The following is a 23739-nucleotide window of genomic DNA, read 5'->3' on the forward strand; positions in this document are numbered from 1 at the left end:
GTGTGTTTATTATGTGACCATGGCATTTAAAATGGTAAATAAAAGCAAACTGGGTTGGGTTATCTATATACAGCATGAAAGGGTTTGTAACCGGTTGACTTCTAACAGTTCTTTGGAACAAAATTACCGCGAACAGCCATATTTATATTTTATTTTTCGCAAATAAATCTAAATGCTGTGAATGCCGTGAAAATCTGTGAGGGTGACGCAAGAAACTCATGCTTAGAAAAGGAAGCACACCTTTTTTTTTTCATCCAATCATCTACAGTACGAGGTCACTCACGTTCTTCTTCCTCCCATTTCACCAGAACGAGATGCAAGGGTCCGTTCTCCTCATGTGCGAGACATCTTGTGAACGCCCGGTGAGTTGTGGTAATTCTGGAGAAGGGGTTTGGATCAAATGATTACTGATGATTACTACGACACTTCAAACGAGGCGTGGGTGTGTTTGTGTGTTTGTGTGTGTGTGTTGTAGGGCTGAACGATTAATCAAATTCAAACCAACATCGCAATGGAATAGAACACGATTTTCAAATTGCAAAGGCTGCGATTAAAAAAAAGAAAAAAAAATATTTTTTTGGGGGGGGGGGATTTTGGGGGATTTTTGGGGGGGATTTGTTGCTGTTACCGACTGGAGATCAGTTAGATTTGCTTTAATTTTTCTTTTACAATTCAATAGTTAAGTAAAGATGTAATAATATAAATTCATGCATCAATTCATCCCAACACACGGCTTTTTCCACAAAGGAAAAAGCCGTTTATATGTTGACTGCTTCCAATGTTGTGTTGGTCATACTGCAGAATGATTTATTGCTTGTTCAGTGAATAATCCCGAACATTAGGAACTTTAAAAAGAAAAATCGCATACTAAATCGCAATATTGGTTGAAATGATCGCAATTTGTTTATTTCTCCAAATCGTTCAGCCTTAGTGTGTGTGTGTGTGTGTGTGTGTGTGTGTGTGTGTGTGTGTGTGTTGTGTGTGCATTGCGTGTGTCGTCCCCCCGCTGTCCCTTACCCTCAGTGCCGTGGAGATCCAGGGCAGGAAGCGGGACACCCGTGTGTACACACCGGGCTTCTTGGCCGTGGCGCAGCCGGTCCCCCAGCTCACCACCCCCAGCAGGCGGTAGCGGCTGGTCTTGGACAGGCAGTCTTGGGCCACGAAAGGCCCCCCACTGTCCCCCTGCAGCAAAGAGGAACACATGCATTCAATACACGTATTAATGCATAGCCACTCCGTCCCTCCCCTCCTACCTGTTGTGTGTTGTATGTCCTGGACCTTTATGCACACAGTTATTGTATGTGTCATATTTAGTTAAAGTACGCAGTTATGTAGCATCTTATCCTAGCTGTCTTTGTTGATTAGAGGGAATGGGTTAACCTAGCGATTGTTTGTGCTTTGCACGTCTTTCTTATTGTACCGACCGCGATATATTGTTTCACTTTCTTATGACAAATGCACTTGTGAGACGCTTTGGATAAAAGCGTCTGCTAAATGTCCTAAATGTAAATGTAATACATATATTCAACACAATGTATGTACAGGAGGGGAGAATACGGAGGCAGGATTGACATCGTAAGCACGTTTAGTGGGGGGAGAGGTTTCTCACCACAAGCTCTTTGGTTTGTTTCTGGTTTGCAACTTTGACTTCTTCTACTGTTTTATTACAGCTGTGTGTAATGCAGCATCTAGCGCCATCTTCTGACCAACCAAAGCCATGACAGACAGACGTGTATGTATGTGTACCAAGACCCCCACCGACCTGGCAGGAGTCTGTGCCGCCCTTCTCGAAGCCAGCACAGAACATACTGGTGGTGATCTGGTTGTCGTAGTAGTCGGGGGCGTTGCAGGTGGTGTCACTGATGATGGGCACATTGGCCTCCCGCAGGACATTGGCCTGATGACCTGTCAATCAGAACACCAGCAGTGGAAAACTTCAGGATCATGACACTCTTTAAAGGTGGCATTTTATACCACCAGGTGTGAGTGTGATTAGCCGTTACAAGCCGTTTTGGAAATCAGCCTCTTCTGACATCACAAGTGGGCGTGTCCACCTAGATGTGTGACGGATAGACGAGCAACGTTTGCTACAGTCCACTGGGTAGGCCGGTAGACTGATCTATCCAGCACACATGTAGGTGGACACGCCCACTTGTGATGTCAGAAGAGGCCCATTTTCAAAACGGCTTGTAACGGCTAATCACACTCACACCTGGTGGTATAATATGTCGCCTTTAATATGATCCGACCGTAGTATCTGATTATGATCTACTAATGATCAGGTGATATGTAGAAGCTGATTTGTGTCGGCTCAATTGTTACTGTCTGATCATTTGAGTCTGGTTCAACAAAGTGCGATGTCTTGCTCCTGGTGGCCTGACATCTGTATCCTGCGATGTTACTTCCCATTCAAGTTAAACAACCGATATCTATTGCAATGTATATTACTAGACCGATATCTATACCGCTAAAGATCGACAGTATGGGAGCAGCATTGTCTCTTGTGCCATTCTACTATACATCTTTTAGATCTGACTTTGTGCGTGTGTTTATATGTGTCTTCATATGTATGTAAACTGTATGAATATGAACGTTAGCATTATCATATACGTTCACTTGTTTCAACCATAGTCATGGATTTCGACCAGCAAACCTAATTCTAAATCGACACAGTGTTCAGGACTGCCATAGGCGTCGATTACGCCGGGGACGCCGGGGACGCGTCCCCACCAGTTTTCGGCAAGATCCATTTTGTCCCTTTCAGAAAAAAAATAAATTAAAAATTAAAAATTAAGTTGGTTGTATGTTATCAATATTGTAATTGGTTTTTGACAAAATATTGGTTTGAAGTGTGCGGTTGCCTGGTACCATGGTTGTTACTTGGTACAAATAATATGGATGATTTACGACCATCTAGTGGGGAGTCTGCAAACTGCTAACGAAACGTCATCGAAGTGAAAATAAAATAAATCGTCCGTACTGTTATAAATTCAAAATTAATTTAAATAGGAAAGCTAAACGTTAAAGCACATAGGGCAAAACACTCCGGTAGCACTAGGCATGCTAGCCAACAGTGTGTCGCGCTGGTAGAGGCTAGCTAGCTAAAAAAACCTCAAGAATTACATATTTCTAGAATAATATTAATTTAGCTGAGCTCATAAGACACTAGCACACTTACTGTGCATGTCAGCTTCAACTGCTTAGCTTTAAAAAAAAGCTCTGATGTCCTGTCCACTCCTTTTTGACATTATGCTGTATAATTAACTAGGTAGGATGAGAGAATGTCGGGCTCTGGTTGTATCGCTATCTCGTCTTTTTTCAGTTGTGACTAGATTCCCCCTTTGCAGCACCGTAGTTGTGGATTATTTTTGTATGAGGCGCCAGCCTGGCTTGGACAATGAATGAGATATTAATACCAATACTCTATGGCTGGTATGCAATGATGAGGCATCAGACCGTCAATTAATTTTAGCCTGAATACATAGGAAAAAAACACCAGACCGTTAGTACCACGGATGGACAGTATCAGAGCGAAAACCTGTTGAACTAAATGGATGTGGTTAGGCAGCAGGCATGCAGGCAACCCCGCGGGATACATCTGCAGACCACTGGCACATTAATAAAGGTAAGATGCGATATTTATTGCTTAAGATTTGCTGGTACTTTGGCAAGATCATTTTTTGCCCTCATGTGGTCAGCTGTTTTAACTTGAAATAGTACTACTAGCCATAGCCTCCAAGTAGCTTAACTTAAATTATCCAGTGTTTGCGTTCTTACGATGTTGGGTATAGACTAGTGGATATTACAATAGTGGAGTCGGTGGAGTCAGTCTCTTGTTGACTCAAAGTGACTTTTGGTCATTCACTTTGCTTGAATTCTGGAATAATTGTGTCTGTGTGGTTGGGGGGGGGGGAGTGCATGGGTTTCGGTCAGAATGCCCTGTAGATTGGATGGATGTGTGTTGTGAATTGAGAACAGCCAGCTCATGATGTGATATATAGCGTTCAGCTATAATTATTTTTAGCTTTTTCAATCTTTTTGTAGTGCTATGTGTAGCTACACGTTTGCCCCTTCTGAACTTAAACACGTAGGTAATAAGCTCCTCTTTGTTTATGTTGGTATAGCTCATGCCATGTCACGTCAACATTGAGTGCATCATGGAGCAGAACATAGTGGGTCATCATGTCCAATGCTTTTTGAAAAACGCTTTCTTCATAAAACGTGTCAGACATCATTTTTTTGTATAAATTTTATATTAGTAAGCTACATGGGTATCCCGTCTTTCAGAACCTTTCATGACCTGCGCTAAAGAAAAATAAGGTGCATCCTCAATGTACCCAGCACTTCTGAAAAAGCACTCCAGATTGCGTCTCTGTCCCCACTACATTTCAAACCAAACTGACGCCAATGAGGACTGCCTGTCGTTGAAACATCGTGAGGACATACCGTTATAACCGACGTTTCCCCATCCTGTCACTGTCCCCATCTGTCCGTCGATCAGTCTCTGGCCGTAGGTGGGAAGACAGAGGGGCTGAATATATTCTATGCATGCAAACCCATCACAAACACACAGAGTATGCAGACACACACACACACACACACACACACACACACACACACACACACACACACACACACACACACAAGCAAACATTTACATTTACATTTAGGGCATTTAGCAGACGCTTTTATTCAAAGCGACTTACAATAAGTGCATTTGTTACAATAGGTACATTTGTCATAAGAAGTGAAACAATATATCGCTGTCGGTACAGTAAAGATGTTCATAGAACCAAGTGCAAGTATTACAATTGCTAGGCTAACCCAAACATGAATGACAACAGCAAACTGCAATGTAGGTGGAATGCAAAGGAAGGAAAAGACGACGGTTTGGAATGCCAGTGTGGTCATGTTTCTCGGGCTGACATTTAAACAGAGGAGCTCAGGGATCATGCAGTGACTCAGAGAAGTCAGGTGACCATTCGGATGGGACAAAAGGAGCCTGTACTGACAGGTAGGGGGAAACAAGAGACCTCAATAAACACAGGGACTGACTGGCTGTTGCTTCCTTCCTCCTTCTCGCTCTCTCGCTCTCTCTCTCTCTCTCTCTCTCTCTCTCTCTCTCTCTCTCTCTCTCGTGAACCAACGTCTCTGATGGTTTTTAGTGTGATGCGCTATAAACAAACTGTTTGTTTAAGCGTGTGTGTCTTCTTGTGTGTGTCTTTCCCTCTCCCTCTCCCTCTCCTTCTCCTTCTCCCTCTCTCTCCCTCCTTCTCCCTCTCTCTCTCCTTCTCTCTCTCTCTCTTTCTCTCTCTCCCTCTCTCTCCTTCTCTCCCTCTCTCTTTCCCCCTCTCTCTCTCTTTCTCTCCCTCTCTCTTTCCCCCTCTCTCTCTCTCTTTCTCTCTCTCTCCCTCTCTCTCCCTCTCTCCCTCTCTCTTTTCCCCTCCCTCTCTCTCTCTCTTTCTCTCTCTCTCCCTCTCTCTCTCTCTCTCTCTCTCTCTCTCTCTCTCTCTCTCTCTTTCTCTCTCTCTCTCTCTCTTTCCCCCCACCCTCTCTCTCCCTCTCTCTCTCCCTCTCCCTCTCTCTCTTTTGAACCAGCGTCTCTGATGGTTTTCTGTGTGAAGGTTCTTCTTCATTCGCCCGGTACTGACCGCGGTCGTCGCTCTCACCTGAGAAGGCGATGGGCTGGGAGAGGGCCAGCACGGCGAGGTCTCGGCTGTTGTCGTCGATGTTGGCGTCCACGAAGGGCAGGTAGCTGCTGTGGTAGACGATGGTCTTCACCTCCACCACGGTGGCGTTGGCGGGGTTGTTGTAGACGGAACCCAGCAGCACACGCCAGCGGGACACCGAGCGGAACCGTCTGGCGGGAAGAGCGGCCATGTTGTTTAGCATTAAACAGAGCTACACTCACGGTTACAGATAGAATAAACACAGTTATAAATATTCAATTTGTATATTAATAATTAATAATATTCTATTACAAATAATATTCATACACATACTCGTACAGGATGTGCAGTGAAATGTTTGTGTGACATACTCTGTATTTCTGTGCTTAAAATATAAATAAAATACAATAGAATAAAAATAGAATAAAATACTACATACGTTTTAACAGAAATACATACACACAAGAAAGTAAAATTGCATATGTGGTCGACGCTTAGTCAACTAAAGTAAGTGACTCTAAAATTGTCACCTAATCTTATCTCATCTCATGACCCCCTGGGCATAAAGTAAACCCCAGGGGGTCATCTTAATCTTTTTTAACATTCAACGGCAAATGCATTGTTGCTGTCATTCCTCATCATCGTTATTGTGATTATCTTTAGAGCGATGAAGCGATCACTCCGCTGCACTTACTCACGGATGCAGTGCGCCGCAGACACGATCCAGCGGTCCGAGATGAGCGACCCCCCACACTGGTGCACCCCGTCATACCGCAGGCTGACCTGCCAGGGCCAGCTGCCCTGCCGCGAGTCCAGACCCCCCACGATGCGGTCCTCCGTCAGACTGCGCCGGCCGCAGTCTGGGGGAGGGTGGGGGGAAGAGAGACAGGAGGAGGGGTGAAGTTAGAGGAGGGAGAGACAGAGAGAGAGACAGAGAGAGACAGAGAGAGAGGGAGAGAGAGAGAGAGAGAGGGAGAGAGACAGAGAGACAGAGAGAGAGAGGGAGAGAGAGAGAGAGACAGAGAGAGAGAGAGAGAGAGAGAGAGGGAGAGAGACAGAGAGAGAGAGAGAGAGAGAGAGAGAGAGAGAGAGAGAGACAGAGAGAGAGAGAGAGAGAGAGAGGGAGAGAGACAGAGAGACAGAGAGGGAGAGAGAGAGAGGGAGAGAGAGAGAGGGAGAGAGACAGAGAGACAGAGAGAGAGAGACAGAGAGAGAGAGAGGGAGAGAGAGACAGAGAGAGAGAGAGAGAGGGAGAGAGAGATAAAGAGAGAGAGAGAGGGAGAGACGGAGAGAGAGAGAGAGAGGGAGTGAGAGAGAGAGAGAGAGAGAGAGGGAGAGAGGGAGAGAGAGAGAGAGAGGGAGTGAGAGAGAGAGAGAGTAAGTCGGCCGGCCGTAAACATTAACAGCATTAATGTGATATTATCTTAGCAATACGCTTATCAGAAAATGTAAACCGGCCTGAAATGGCTTTGTTTAAATCACAAAGAGACGACAAGATGTCATGAATAAAGGAGGACAAGATGTAATTTATTCGTCTTTCAAACATTTGTACAAAGCTTGCATTTCACTATGTCTGAGTCCTTCCCATTTAGCAGTGTTGTTTTAGGCCTATGGCTTCGTTCTGAGCTCGTTTGGAGCAGCCGCCCCTACCTCAAGGAGTGGCTCCTACGGGAGTGTGAGTGAGCAAGGACAGAGGCAGAGTAGGAAAGGAGTGAAGCATTAGGGTAAAAAGACCGGTATAACTTTGACTGTACCTTGGCACAACAGTGTGAGAACCTCCCTGCTCTCACAGTCACTGAAACAGAGAGGCAGGTGAGAGAACACACAGAGAGTCAAGGGTCTGACAAGGCCACTGTGGAAGGCATCTCTGCAGACCAGTGTCACGAAACAGAAACAGCTCAATCAGTAGTTACCATGGGAACAAGGAGTCTCTGATTTTCTTTCCATAGCTCAACTCCTCCGGTTTGACGCAGAAAAAGTCGCCAGGATCGCTGCTCCCTTCTGGGACCGACGCGACTGAGTGGTTCACCACACTGAACCACAAACACAAAAAAATGGTCAGTCTCGATGATGTAGTTAGGTTAACGATGTAAAGTCCAGTGGGGAAGTTACAAGTAACCTTACCTGACGAAGCCAACTTCCTCGCAGCTTATGCTAGCCAGAAGCTCATTGGCTGAGGAGGAGCATACCTGCCGCCATCTTTTCTGGGCGGAGTCAAAGACCTGGAGATGCTGGTCCGCAGAGTTGACCTGAACTAGATGAAGATTGTGAAAGAACATTCATAACATTTCCACAAAAAATCCAAATCATTCTCATGTACATATCAGTATAAAAATGTGCAGAGTGCAGTGTGGGATATAGTGTAGTTTTAGAGATCTAAATGAGTTTACTGACTCATTCACTACATGAATGGCCGGACACACCTTCATAAAGTCCTGTATCTTCTTCCATGGTGCAGTACGTGACTTCAAAAAAACAACAACGCAAACACCAGATGATTAATGCCTCTAAAGTAGAACACAAAAAGTATACAATATACAAACAGAAACAGAGTAAAATACATAGACAGAAATAAATACAGGAGGATGAAAATACAAGAAACAGGGGAGACACAAAAATGGTACGACGATAACATAATGTGTTAATCTATCACTTTGTAAAAGTTGGAAAAACGCAAACAAAGAAAGCAAATGTGTGTTGTGCATGCTGCGTTTGTGCGTGTGATTGTGTGTGTGTGTGTGTGTGTGTGTGTGTGTGTGTGTGTGTGTGGGTGTGTTTGGGTGTGTTTCTGTGGGGGGTGCTGACCTACGGCCCAGACGGCGGTTCCCATAGCCACCATGGTCATCAGCGTCACACACATTCCCAGGGCCCGGCAGGGGGTCAACACACAGGTGAGGTAGATCCCCCGGTTGACTGGAGGAACACACGCGATGGCATAAGCACACACACACACACACACACACACGAAAATACATGCAAACACTGGTCCACGAAGATACACGCATGCACGCGCAAACACACACACACACACACACGCGCAACAAACGTAAGCACTGATACACGAAGATACGTGCACGCACGCTGTGGCAACCCGCTCCCCACCAGGAGGATCCGGGGGCTTGTGGTGGAGGGCGTGTACCGCCGCCATCCACCAGCCGGCGGCAGAGAGCAACACACCCCTCACCGCGATCAGCCAAATGAGGGACACCTGGCCGGAGGGAGGGCACGTGCGGGGAGACCCCTCAAAAGAGAGCGGAGGACTGACTCCGGGAGAGAGGGAGTAAGACCGACAAGGAGGCGACCACGGAGGCCCCAGAGACTACGAGGCTCACGGAGACCCTAGCTCAGTATTGTTGTTCTTGCCTTGATCTACTGACTGTAAATAAACGCAGACTTCGGCTTACCCTTGATTTCCGAGCGTGGTACTTGCCGTGAGACCAGACACATAGGAACCGGGTTGCCACAACGCGCACACACAAACGCAAGCACTGGTACATGAAGATGCCCGCACGCGCACACACACAAACGCAAGCACCGGTACACGAAGATGCCCGCACCCATGCACACGCACACACAAGCAGGCACACACGTATGCAGATGCAAGCAGGCACACACACGCACAGGCATACGCACACACACATAAACACACAGTATTGAGCAGGCCTAATACAATCCTGCATCAAAGCATAATGTAGGGTTTGGGTTGGGGCTGCAGTATATTCTATAAGACACAATTTCAAGAGTGTCAATGTAAATGACGACTAGCTATGAGCCAAATTAGTAAATGAAGTGAATTCAAATTGATGTTTATATTTTAAGTGTAGTACCCAATTATGTTCACATTTAAATTGACCATTTAATCCTAAAATCAAAAATAAATTAACCCATTTAAGGCCGGTAGAGGGTTCATAGGATAAAAGCAAATCTGATAAAAAACTAGGACTAAGATCATTAAGAGCTTTATAAACCAATAAAAGGATCTTAAAATAAGTTCTGAATGGCAAAACACCACAGAAATCACTATAGTTTTGAGTGTTTAGGAGTGGAATCCTAAATATAAATAAATGGCTGGTCTCAGCCAGTCATTACACTTTGTATTGGACAGATTTGAAGCTCTCTCTCAATCAATAGTCTAAAGTCCACCATGTCTCCTGTGAACTAGAACAAACCCAGATATGGGGCCATAACTGCATCAGTGTGGTGGTGTGTGTGTGTCTCTCCAGGTACGACCCTTATCACCTACTGGCCCGCAGTGTCATCCTGACATCGTGAAATGTATAACATTCACCGCAAAACTCTCACATAACTTTCCTGGGTCATTTACGTTAGTAATTCAGTTTAAAATATTTATATATCACGTGATCTCTAAAGGTTGTGTTGTGCGCCTGTTCAAACAAGCGCAACAGACTTGGGTTATGTTCAGTTTGTCTATAGAGTGTTTTGTTTGTTAAATGTCATCTCACAGACACATCGTTTATACCGTCATATTTACCATGCACACATTATGAGAAGAGCTATTCAGATATTCCTGTTCTCCAACAATTGCACATGCACAAACAAATGAGGCAACCGTGGGGTCGCTGAACCTAGAACAGGCTGGACAGAACACTGATGTGCTTCACCGACCACACGTCAACACGGTTACTGGTTTCCCATCTAATCCCAGGGCTGAACGATTTGGGGAAATGATCGAAATTGCGTTTATTTCCACCAATATTTAGATAGCGCTTTAGTGTGCAATTTTTCACACAACATTGGAAGCAGTCAACATATAAACGGCTCTTTCCTTTAGGCCAGGCCTGAGTATTGATTTGAATTGATGAATAAATAGATACATCTTTATTCAACTATTGAACTATTGAAATAAATAAGAACCCTTCTGATCTCCAGTCAGTAGAAAATCCCCCCCCCCCCCCCAGACAGAATTGTGTTATCTAGCACTCCTCGTTATGTGTTGAGCACAAATGTACTTTGACTTTGTGGTCATCAACTTCATCATTATCGTCATCTTATTTATACTCATCTTCAGTCTTTACAGTTCATGAAAGATGGGAAGCTGAGGTTGGCAGCTGTGTTGAAAAAGACTTACCAGAATTACACATCAATACACTTCTTCTTTTGTTGTTTTTCTTATTAGCTTGGGACATCCTTGTTATTTGGACATATTCAACATCGAGCCAGTACCCCAACTTCAGACATTCCCAGACAGTATATATAAAGCGCTCTCAGTCTAAATCAGTTTACATCAAATGTAGCACCAAGTGTATTGAGAAGATAAACAAATTAAAACATCAGTAAATTTGATTGGCTAGAATAGCAAAATTACAACATTTTGGGTGAATTGGTATATCTGAACTGGTCTTAATGTAGTGAGGTAAAATCGAAACATCTGCTGGGAAAGCTTCCAATGTGTTCTGATTAAAACAACAGCGTTAGATAGGAGAGTGGGGGGCTCTTTGGAGTGAACGAAAACACACTGAATCCCTGTAATGAGTTTCCTCCTGCGCCCGTCTCCCTCCTGTTCATCTCCCCTCATCCTTTCCTGTCCCACCATGTCAATTTCTCGTCTTTCCTCGTCATACCCGTTGCTCTCCGCTCTCGCTTTCCTTCCTGACGTCCAGGCAGCTGAGCAGCCAAACAAAAAGGTTGAGATCCCATTAGGGGTGGGAATCTCTTGGCACCTCACGATTCGATTCAATCCCGATTATGAGGTCAACGATTCGATTCTAAAGCGATTATCGATGCATCTCGATGCATCTCGATGCAACAAAAAATTGTAGGTACATTTCCATGCGTGATTTTCAAAAATATATATATACATCTGAGTTTGCTACTCAGAGTTTGCTAATCACTTCCTGCTTTTGTGATGATCATTAAAGACATCAACAGATGAATTAACTTATCTAATATTTTATTAGAGGGAAAGCTTTTTTCACAACTATGACTTTCTATAAACAATGCAATAATCAATGCAGCTTGCATTACAACACAATATGGAAGTATGTAAAAAGTAGGTTTTAGTGTTATTTTCTTTCTAATCTTTCTTTTCTATGTCATTAAAGAAAAAGCTGCTCTTGAATTAGAAGGAGTTCTTGTGTCTGGCTGTGAGTTTGCGTGCATGCTATGCGTAGGCTGAATCGCAATCATGTCAAGACTAATCAGATTGGCAAATACACTCTGAAGATAAATTAAATAATTTTAAAATTACTAAAATCATCCCTCTCTGGCGAACAGAATGTTGCAGCAGGCGAACAAATAAAAAAATAAAATAATGATAATAATAATTCAAATTATTAATTTATCTGCATCGAGACGGAATCATTCTAGAGAGAATCGCGATACATCAAAGAATTGATTATTTTTCCCACCCCTAGACCTAGGTATTTTGCTCCTTAGTTCATTAGTTTATCTGCTATCCCTTTCATAGTTGCACACAACGTATTGTTCCAGAGGTCAAAATTTACAGGCAAAAAGGTTATTCTCTACAATAGAATAGTATACTGTCATATAATGTCATTCAGCAATGCTTTCCTGGCCCCCCCTTTTCCAGGACAGCAATAGATATCAATTACTGGCACATGAATACACTCTGATGTCAAACTTTCCTCTCTGGAAATGTAAAGACCAGATCTTCTTTTTTATGCCACAAAAATTACATAATGGAAAGACAACACACAACATTCAAATCCGATCAAGGTCTGAAGACCAAATTAACTACTGCTATTGAAAGAGAAGCAGCATTTATTTTGATTGAAGCAAGCGATCTTTACAGTGATATGTTTTCCTATGGCTTATTCAACTGAATTAAATAGATGAATTGACCTCCATCCATATACAATGTTTTGTTCGTATCACCCAAAGCACAATCGGAGAGGGTTAAGTGTCATCAACGTAATTCAGTCTGAATGCATGTGCTGTCCTGCATATGTCATCTGAATCTTGCTAAGTACAGGGATTGTTGATACATTTTAGAGACCATTCTTTTTAGATTTTTCCTCTAGTCCTTTTGAATGTCCACATTCATAAAAATATATATATATATTAATATATACTGTATATCTTATATATTCTTTTAATGATCAATCTTATTTGTTTCAAAAAACGATCTTTGAGGGATCCCAAAAATGAAATTAATCTATATTCATTGTTTGATCTGTGGATCTTTAATGGTAGCACCTAGACTATAAGTAAGACTGAAACTATGATTAAGGGCTATACAAATAAAATGTACTTGATGTGTGAACTGAAAATGAGCGTTCATCCCACGAATGTAATCAACGTTTTTAAAGGGCTGGGAAACTGCTGTAATAATAAACGGAAGGCAGTGTTCCCTGCAAACCAAAGAATCCCAGCGCTTCAATCCCCCTTTCCCTCGTGTATACGGTCGTCATTCCTTGTGCACAGATTGTCCTCAACGTAGAAAAGTGGCAAATTGACATGGTTCTGATGGCGACATAACGCATTCTTTTTCAGTGAAGTCCCGGGGGTAAGAGACTGGGGTATAAGAGACTGGGGTGTAAGAGACTGGGGTATTTGAGACCGTTCCCCCTTTCCTTCCCCCAGTAACTCTCTCTCCCTTCCGTCTTTCCCCACAAAACCATTTAATCATAGTAGCTCTCCGGAGAACAAACATCCTATTGTACCTACCTGAGACCACCATTTGACTATTGCTGTGTGTGTGTGTGTGTGTGTGTGTGTGTGTGTGTGTGTGTGTGGGTGTGGGTGTGTGTGTGGGTGTGTGTGTGTGTGTGTGTGTGCGTGCGTGTGTGTGTGTTTCTGTGTCTATGTGTGTATGCGTGGGTGTGTTATTCTGTTTGAGTGTTTGTGTGTATTAGTCTGTATGTGTGTAAGTCTATGTGCGTGTGTGTGTGTGTTAGTCTGTGTGCGTTTGTTTGTGTGTGTGTGTGTGTGTGAGTTTGACCAAGATATTTAACATTCAAGAATTCTAACTGCAACTGCGCCTCTCTCAGTCACTGAGTATTTGAACATGCGCAGAGGCCTGTAAACACACAATGCTTTTATTATGTAAAATCAGTTTAAAAGCCACTTCCTCCAACACTTACCCTGGAGACCTTTTGAGATGTTGCTTTGCACTGTGAATGCTGAATTATCCCACTGCCTGAAATGCAGTCACTATCGTTGTACAGAATTCCAACGCACATCTGCGAGGATGCACAGTGGCAGGTAACCACAGTATCAAACGTGTGGATTTGTTGGTTTGCTGGCATTACTGGAGAAGGTTGCCTAGCCAGGACAGCTCGTATGCACTTACCATGGCTTGACAAAACAAAGATACAGTTTTGAGAACTGCTAAACACTTGTTTGGAAAATAATGGATTTTATAACGTACCCATTTTCAGAACATATCTACACCGCAAGAAGTGGCGAGTTGAACAAAAAACATTGCTGTTTTAAATCTGGACAAGGACATTATGAACAATTGACCTTGGGTAAAAAGAAACCAGCCAAATCCTTTAATCACCAAATCAGTCCCTATCCACACTTCCAATTGGGAAGATTGCCGGCTACTTGCTATTTGCTGTTTCTGTTCTCTGACTGTGTGTTTCTGCCTCTAGGGAAGAGTGCTAAAGATTTAAGAGCTACAATAGTGTTATTTGTTAGAAATAGCGAAGTCAACTATTAGTGAGTGAAATTGGCTGTGAGAATATCTGTTTTGAGTTGACTGCATACGCCTTTTTCTCAGTGCGTCTCTTCTGTGATTGATCAATGTTATCCTTCTTGCCTCAAAGCAGCAATACACCTCAAAGAACTTAGTTGTGTTGAATGAAGACCTGAAAACATTTGGGCATCAAACATACCATGCTGTTGACTCACGGTTTATGACGGTAGTTAAGACAGTGAACAAACACGCATGTACACACAGAAACACACACAGATATACACACACACTCTTTTAAACATAGCTAAACAGAGAGAAGGAGTGGCAGCCAAAGTGTAAGCTACTATTGTACGATAATTATAGCAACAGGCACCAGGGGTACAGAATGATCTAGACATCCACACGGTCTTTGCTGCTACTTTAAAAACCTATTCCAAAGGGGCCGCTTCACCTGAAGGGATACAAGACAACACTAGAGCAAACCAAGAGTAGCCTTTTAACCGACCGAGTCCCATGGGCACGAATAAACTACCGAAGGATGAAGAAGACAATGGAAGCCTTTTGAAGAACAGGAGGATAATGTGTCCTATCATTAAGGTAGGCTATTCATACATAAGGTGGACGATACAGAACACCATCATGCGCACAATACCTTTATGTACACAATACTGTGACTTTGCCGTTTCTGAAACAAAACAGCTGATCTGAATCTAATCGGAAGTGACTGTTTTATTCTTGCGTCTATTTACTTACAACACACGGAGGTCGGACTGAAATCCTGACGAGGGATTTAATATAGAGGAACAGATGTATGCTTTTAAACTTTTTACCCGCCGCATGTATTTAACAAACAGAAAATTGAGGCTCAAATAGATCATGAGAAAGGGTTACTTTCTACTGCATGGCTCATGAAAAGCCATAAAGTTGTGTATAAATAATGTCCTTTTTTTTTCATACTGTGTCACACAAAGGTATGAAACCATGCCTTCATCCATTCAACACTGGTCCAGTTTTAGGACTGATAGCCACCATTTAGAAAACATTGGGGGGAACTGTTTTGATTATCCTGCTGACACCTGTTGTTATAGTGTTGTAGTATTACAATAATAAATCAAATATATGTAAGGTCAATATTTTCCATTCCATTCCAACTTCTATTCTAAAAATCAGAACAAATGATTGACTTTTGGAAATATTTAATCCTTTTCCCAGTGTGCATCCGAAAAAAGGGCATTCTGCCAGAAATAAACACACCAGTTAATTTTTAACTGCCAAGAACATTAATATTTGGTACAGCAAAATTCCAGAGATAAACATGTGATATGTTCCGTATACACACACACTCCTCAGTCGGTGTGTGTGTGTGTGAATGGGACTGTGATTGGACGAAACTCACCCATCTTCCCTTCCTTCGCTGATTTTTCTGCATCCATTTTATGGGATGCAGAAATCATCAGATTTTTCGCCAGTTTCTTCTCCTTTCTTGCCTTATGGTATCCTTTTCTCTCCCTTCCAATGACTCACCGTCCCTTTCAACAAAAACAACAGAGACACACCAATCCTGTATAATCATGACCAACATTACAGTATCACAGCTGCACTCAAATTGGGTTGTTTGCTTTCTTAAGTCATTCAAGGCTAAATTAGTCATTAGAAATCCATTTACTCATTACTGATCGACTAATTGGTTCAGCAATATTCTATGGTAGGGTTGCATTTAGTAGCTTTTATGAAAAGTTTGTATTAAGGCCCAGTCGTTCCTAACTTTGTTGTTATTACGTGTTTATAGATGTGAACTATACTGGCACCTACACATAAAATTATGCATTTACTATTCTTCCATCTGTTCATGGCTTTTTGCTATGTTAAATTATATCCTGTGTCTGTAAACACATTTTTTTCTCCTGTCTACAGCCTTGGTTGCTTCCGAATAGCAGTTAGGACATTGACCACTATACCATACCCTATTTTTAATGATTTCTTAAGTAAGTCAATATGATGAGACCACGACAAGGTATCAAATATTTAATAATGAAGTACAAGAATACATATCTCTATTATGTCAATAAAGGAGCAATCTTGGTTCAGACATAGGCCCATAGGCATGTGAACCTGACTTTGGGTTCGCAGGAGCTACTGTATAGATATAGATATGTTTTTACTTCAGACAATTGGACCATTTTTCCTTTTCGTTTGAAAAGAGCTTAATACAGTCTCATCCATAAGCCCATCTGACGATTACTTTTAATGTGCGCAACAGGCCTCATAAACTACCAAAATAACAAAAGAAAATCGGGGTTTGGAAAAAAAAATTCACCGAACAGCTATTAACTTTATTAATGTTTATTTTAGCGGCATTTTTTTTATTGGGTAAGATAATCGTCTTTCCTTTATATTTTTCTATTAATAATCAAATATCCTAAGACAAAATACGACTTCATCCACTATGCAGGTTGTCATGTTTATAGCAGGCTACCTGCATTCATTAAACAATGGCCTTTCATGAATCACAACTCTTCGATCCCATAGATATGTAGCTATAAGTAGTTTTGTGGCTATATTGAATGGTCATTTTTAAACTTCAGGTCTGTAACTTATAAGGGTTCTTAAAATTATTTGTAAAGTCCCTCACCTGCGTCTCACGCTGAGGACCAGGAGGAGCAGGCATGCGAGGAGCGAAACACTAGTAATCCATTCCAAGTGGTCTCTGTTCACTTCATCAAAAACAATGCGGGGGACACACTCGAGTTTCTACTAAGTTCTCCACTAATTTCCTTGCAGGTGGATCCCCTCTAAGTGAAATTCAGGACGGGGTAATTCTACTGACGACCTTCAGCCACTCCAGTCATCCAAAGCCAACGGACTCCGCCTCTAATCGAAACGAGAGGAACATTTGGAGGATTATGAACCAAAACAGAAGCCTTTATGGGAATTTTTTTTGGTTGTTGCGAGTATGAAGTTCGTTTAGTGTTCTGTCGGGGTACTGGTTGCGCGCTACTAAAAAAAAAAAAAAAACTCAAAAACCACAAACGGTTAAAGGGAGGAGGGGGTTACTGATGACGTCACCTTATTGCGATACCAGCCGATAAACAGCCAGGGCATTAAGTGAAGGCAGGTGGCCACTCTGAGTGATCTGGAAACCATTTGTTCGCCACTCACTCCGTTCACCAAGATAGAGTGGAGAGATAAATAATAAACTAAATAATTCAATATAAGTGTGTGTGTGTGTGTGTGTGTGTGTGTGTGTGTGTGTGTGTGTGTGTGTGTGTGTGTGTGTGTGTGTGTGTGTGTGTGTGTGCGTGTGTGCTAGACAGACTGAAAGAAACACAGACAGATGGACAGAAAAAGGAAACAAAATGATTTCCTGTTTGTTGCGGCTATGAAAGCACTCAAAGCATCACATCCATTAACAACAGAAAAAGGGAAGCCTGACACATTTTGCATGGAGAAATCTTGAGAAACAAGAACATCAAGTGTGGTCATTCTTGACTGGGGGAGAGAAACAGTACATGTTTCAAGGGGTAGGGGAGACCCATAGACACCAGGGATCAGAACGACAATAGAAACACACACAGAGTTGGTGGGATAAGAACAGAAGGAGAGAACATGGATAAAGAAGTGACAACGGCACCCTGGATCCTGACAATCTTTATTTTGAAAGGTAAGTCACAGGAAGGTGGGAAGCATGGAGGGGCTTCCAAGACCACCTGACACTCACCTGATTGATAGACATGTTTATTCAAACTGTGCGATACTTTGCAGTCTGTCGGAAGAGGATTACACCTAGCACCTGACTACCGTGTTGAACCACTAGCAATATATAACTTGAACCTCTAAAGTGTATTATCAGGAGGCTCTTTTCTTTCTCTCTCTCGCTCTCTCTCTCTCTCGTCACACTATATCATTTACATTTACATTTAGGGCATTTAGCAGACGCTTTTATCCAAAGCGACTTACAATAAGTGCATTTGTTACAATAAGTACATTTGTCATAAGAAGTGAAACAATATATCGCTGTCGGTACAGTAAAGATGTTCATAGAACCAAGTGCAAGTATTACAATCGCTAGGCTTTTGTCTATATGTGATGCACAATTAAAATGTGTCAAGAATTCGTTTCTCGTCTTGAAACATGTATCATAGGAGGAAGCACTTATCACAATGGCTGCTCTGTGCTAGGACTTGAAAATGCAAATGTTCTTGCAAATGCATAATGTTGCATACATTTCTCAGTCTTCCTCCAAACCCAGAAGAAGATCTCTTTGAAATGTGACCAACACATTTTCAGACTTCAATGTTCATGGCAGGGGCGTAGGAATGAGTTTAACATTGGGGGGGGGACATACTGGAAACCTGAGAGATCCGGTATAATTTTTAGGTGGGACAAATGCGCCTGTCTCCGATATTGGAGGGGACACGTCCCCTCCGTCCCCACCGGTTCCTACGCCCTTGGTTCACGGTATTGGTTGATTTGTCTTGTGTTACTGCATGGTTACAAATTGTTTCTTCCTTCTCTTGAGGCGTTTTTGCTGGCCACTGGTCCGTTAACCTGCCTATCAACCCTATCTGCGCTGTGGTTGGTTCGACTGTGGTCCTGCCTTGTTCCTATGACTACCCAGAGGACCCCTCCAGCCAGGTAAAATGAACAAAAATGAAGGATCTATTGTTTGTTCTTATGCATCCCCCCCATTCTTGGCTCTGACCCTGCAGACGAGTGGATCAGGACGTCGTCGGTGATATAGTGCGGCAATAGAAGAAGTCAAACATGGGCCATAACCAATATGTGAAACCAGCTGAAACATTGTGTAACAACACCCTGAGAGAGCACCCACAGAGTGCTCAGTTGGAACAGTCTCTCAGAACGATGCACTGAGGTGACAGACCCCTTTGATTTGTGTCTTTAAGCCCTCTGTGTTAGCACAGGCCTCCGAGAGAGATGCGGGCGTGAGGGACGGGAACGCCCACCGCGTGCGGTCCAAGATGTGGTGCCTGGGGAGCAGTCGCTGTATCACACAGAGGTACCGACACGCACGCACGCACGCACGTACGCACACGTACACATTAAGGATGTTCGTTTATTTAAAATGTTTCATGTAATATTTTGAATTGGAAACAGATGAGGGAATATTATTGAATGGATATCTTTAATCGACAGAAAGTTCTTTGTATTGTGATTTTGGGCTGATCCTGAGAGTTGATTTGAGAGAATATATGTAAAAAAAAAAGAAGAAGTATTTCACTTGGCATGATGTTGCAAATGAGACACACACACTTTGGAGCTCCGCTGGAGCATTAGCTACAGCAATAAAGCTATGAGCATCTTGAATCAATAAAACATTCAATTAAAAAAATGTGTTGTTATGGTTTTTTAGGCCAGCGGGGCACTTTAGCCTACAAAGGTAGCCTTCCACTGGTGAACGGGCCTGCCTGTCAAGCACTTAGACCTACTTAAGACAGGGACTGTGATTAAAGGGGAAAAATAAAGTGGACCTGAATGACTCTTTCCTCTCCTCTTAGCTATGTGTATCACAGCGCCGGTGTCTTCCTGGACCCCGCCTATAACAACAGAGTCACGTTTCTGGGGCAGCCTGGCACCAAAAACTGCTCGCTGCAAATCTCAGGGATCAGGATGTCCGACGGCGGAGCCTACGTGTTCTACGTCATTCCCGACCACCCCACCCAGAAGATGCCGGCGCAGACTGGTGTACAACTCTTGGTCGCGGGTAGGCCTGGGTTTTAATACGTTAAAAACTGATCACTTGGTCTAGACAGGGTTTAAAAACACAAGGAAATCAGAGGAATAGGTTTCTGAGGCCTGGTGTAGACACTTCCTTGAACCAGCCACCTGTTCTACCCCTTATTTAGTCTCGGAGGAACTGAAACTGAACTATGATAATGGTCAGCATAAAAAGAATGAGTGACCGCTTTAAAGAGGTAATCTCCAATGCCTCGAAGTAAATAAAGTCTGTTAAGTCACTATCTATTAATAAATGAGGTAACACAATGGGGACAGAGCCCATGGCCCACTGAGGAGAGCCCTTGTTTGTAACCCTCGGAAAATGACCGCCTATCACCAAAGGTGTCTCCAAAGAAGACTAAATAGACATTTTTAGGTGAGCACTTTAACTTGAAGTGTGCAGTATAAACATTGCTAAGTATTATCCTTGTTCGCATGACAATTAAAGGAACAACCTAATAACAACCGAACGTTCGAAGTTAAAGCATTTATTAAAATGTGGCAAAATGGCAACGTTGCAAGAGGCATCGACATCCGACCCTCCCAGGCATGTCCGTAACGATCCACTTCTAAATCCTTCGACGCAATAGACTCTCCTGATGCAGTCACAGCCTCTGTGAATCCCTATGGAGGGGCCCTGAAGGGAAAATGCCTGCAGCTGGCCTGCTGTGGCCCTACGGTCGGCCCTGTGGGACAGTACCGCTGGTTCATGGATCCTGCTGGTAACAGCACCAGCCAACGGGAGCACCCGGGCCAGGTCTGGACCATGAATGAGACCCGGGCCGACGCCAGCGGTAACTACGTGTGTCAGGTTCAATCGGCCGAGGGCTGGAGAAGCTCTGCCAACATAACGGTGGATGTGCAGTGTAAGTATCACCGTTGACCTTTGGAAGTCCTATTCGTCTCATTCGTTGGTTTCAGGTTTTCAGGCTGTCCAAATAATCTTTTTTTGTTGCATAGGTACAGAAAAGGAACGTTATATTCCGATCCAGAGCACTTTTTTTATTAACCACGGGGGGAAATTGATACAAAGTATAAAATAATTAATGTAACAGAAATAAAATAACCCCAAAATATCCTCGCAAGAAGTAAAGACACACAATGTATAAATGTGAAATAAAGACACATATGCATATTTACAGGAGACTACATGAGAATTTAGTTTTGGTTTTGGATTCATGTTCGATTCCCCCTCCTGCCTTAGATCCACCCTATAACACATCTGTCGACATCCTCCCATCTGGAGCGGGCGTGGTCCTGACCTGCAGCAGTGACGCCAACCCCCCTGTTCACAGCTACACCTGGTTCCACGGTAACGGCTGTCTGACCGCAGTAGACAGGTGGACGGGGGCTACACCCATGGGGCTGACCCCGACGCTTCACGCAGACCCCCCCAGGGGAGAGTCTGAGCGGTACTGCTGCGTGGCCACCAACACCCTGGGCTCTCACTTCTACAATATGATGCTCTACGGAGGTGGCAATGCAGGCGAGTTCGGTTGGGATTTATATGTTTATTATTTATAGCGATTATTTATGGATATCTGAAAGATTGGCAATGGGTGCCATGTTTTGGTTTAAGTCATGATCTGCATTACAGCGAGCATAACCTTGTTAGTTATGAAACAGCTAGGGAGCACATTTTGCTTTATGGCTTCCTTTGCAGCCAGCAGTCTGCGTTGTGCCTCTTAAAAACGTCAAGGACCTTAAAGTAATAATGAAGAATCTAATAATATCATCATACCATAATCATGTGTAAATAGTATGTAAATAAAGAAAGCTGTCCATGCATTACAATCTGAGAGGACAAACAATCTTCTTGATAACTCTGAGCGAGCAAACTTCTGGGTCCAAGTGAAGGATCTTCGATTCAACAACCTTTTGATAGTTCCCCCTCTTTCCTCTCACGCCATGAATAACCCAGCGCAGTGACACTTACCAGAGATGAACGAGCTTATCCTGTGATTAGCTTTTGTTTAATACCAATGCGGACCAAGAATTTGACACAAGGCCCGCACATGGTTTCCCTTAAAACAAACAGCACAAAAGCACATTCAAATATTCCAAGATTGTGTTCTCATGCTATAACAAGCTTTTTATATATACTGCAATGACGTGATGACAATCCACATTCATTTTTCATGGCAGGAGAACCCCAGTTGGCAAGAAGAAAGAGAGTGATGATTGTTGCAACTACTACCGTAACTTTACTAGTAGTTGTTGGCCTTGTTGCATTTGCACTAAGATGGTACGTACAAGACATATCATATACTAATTGAACCTCTATATTATCAAAAATAATATTTTAAAAAGATGTATGATATAAAATCTGCGTTTCCCTCTTTTTTAGGAAACTGAAGGAGTCTCCATTGTCCCAGTCCTATGCCCTTGCAGGAACCACTGTTCCAGTATCTTAACTGGACATTTCAGATACAATGAATTGGCTGCGGAATGGCAAGATAAGAAGAAAACTAAATACGCACAAAAAATACACAACCAATACAAACACTGTGCATTTATAGACATTTTATAGAATATATTTCTGTGCATTTTTTTATTATTATTATTTTTGTATTTATTATTTTTTCACTGTGGTATACTTTCTGCTGTGACGTCCAAATTTAATGTTACTTGACAAGAATGGCCGTGTGGAGAGTCCAGCCTTGGCCGTGATGTTAAAATAAATGAATGACGTGAATAACTACTAGGAAGTTATATCTATGACGCTTGGAACCAACTGTCCGGCGTGATATGGCAAGATAGGATGCAAGGCAGAGCCCAGGGCATCTGGGTGGAAGGCTGAAAACCATCAGGACATTCACTTTGTTTACACTTGACTTGAATTTAGGCTTGAACTGAATAGCCTCCTTTCTGAATGTTTGTTTCAGTGGTCATGTTAATTAGGCATGATACAAAATAAGTGTACTGTTTGGTTATGTGAGCTTGATAATTAGAATTCATAATCAATAACTTAAATAATATGTTTTTAAGTTCTTTTTTTTCCCAGGTTTAGTTTCATATGCCTCATGTCATCTATTTGGTTAACGGATTTCAATATTTTTGCAACTCTGCCTCTACCAAATATGATAAACACAATTTTTGTTGTTGATTTCCATGATTGTATGATCCAATCTAATCTGTGAGTATAAAATGTAAACAGAAGACCAATTAAGTTATCCACTGTGCAATAAGCAAAACTATGAATAAAGGAATCTGTAAGATGAAAGTCATTAATTATTGATCCAACTGTATCTTCCTTGCATGCATACATGTAAAATATCCATCAATGTTTTGGTTGCATTGGGCAGCCTGGGCAGCCCTGACAGGGGAGACGCATGACTCGCATGAGTTGGGGTGGGGCGGTGGTGGCATTATGGGAGTACCAGACGGGGTCTCTAACATCCTCACCACTCAGCTCCTCTTTCTGCCACTTAATTTGTGTCATTTATTGTTTAAAGGTGACTTTTTATTGAGTTCCTAAATAAAAATCAATGTGTTTATTGCAATTGTCAAGCGTCTTTGAGTCTGTAACAAACAAATGTAATTATTACATTTTGCATTTGACAGAAAGCAGTTTGTTTTGGATTGCAAGTATGTCACTTAAAATAGATTTGAATACAAATACAAATACAAATTGAATATAAAGATCATGTGTGGTGTGTGTGTGTGTGTGTGTGTGTGTGTGTGTGTGTGTGTGTGTGTTTGTGTGTGTGTGTG

At 42.6% G+C, this 23739-nt stretch overlaps 2 protein-coding genes across 3 annotated transcripts; one reads left to right on the forward strand and one right to left on the reverse strand.

Annotated features, from left to right (window-relative positions):
• Positions 1–249: 249 nt before the first annotated feature.
• hpn (hepsin) lies at positions 250–17043 on the reverse strand. Its single transcript, XM_079749318.1, has 13 exons — positions 16922–17043; positions 15686–15818; positions 8475–8582; positions 8093–8134; positions 7794–7923; positions 7583–7702; positions 7424–7464; positions 6364–6529; positions 5670–5860; positions 4447–4542; positions 1759–1905; positions 1018–1182; positions 250–378 (listed from the first exon to the last, which is right to left on the reverse strand). The coding sequence occupies exons 2-13, from the start codon at positions 15741–15743 to the stop codon at positions 302–304; spliced, it is 1341 nt and encodes a 446-aa protein (XP_079605444.1). The 5' UTR covers positions 15744–15818; positions 16922–17043; the 3' UTR covers positions 250–301.
• A 732-nt stretch (positions 17044–17775) lies between these two features.
• On the forward strand, positions 17776–23423 carry LOC307089070 (cell surface A33 antigen). 2 transcript variants are annotated; one of them, XM_079755167.1, is made up of 8 exons: positions 17776–17950; positions 18809–18924; positions 19194–19306; positions 19806–20011; positions 20616–20891; positions 21230–21511; positions 22171–22270; positions 22373–23423. In XM_079755167.1, the coding sequence occupies exons 1-8, from the start codon at positions 17896–17898 to the stop codon at positions 22437–22439; spliced, it is 1215 nt and encodes a 404-aa protein (XP_079611293.1). In that variant the 5' UTR covers positions 17776–17895; the 3' UTR covers positions 22440–23423. The 2 variants fall into 2 exon arrangements, with proteins under 2 accessions (XP_079611293.1, XP_079611294.1); XM_079755168.1 differs by having other exon boundaries at positions 19212–19306.
• The last annotated feature ends 316 nt before the right edge of the window (positions 23424–23739 follow it).

Source organism: Pollachius pollachius (genome assembly GCF_949987615.1).
Source record: "Pollachius pollachius genome assembly, chromosome: 1".
NCBI lineage: Eukaryota > Metazoa > Chordata > Actinopteri > Gadiformes > Gadidae > Pollachius > Pollachius pollachius.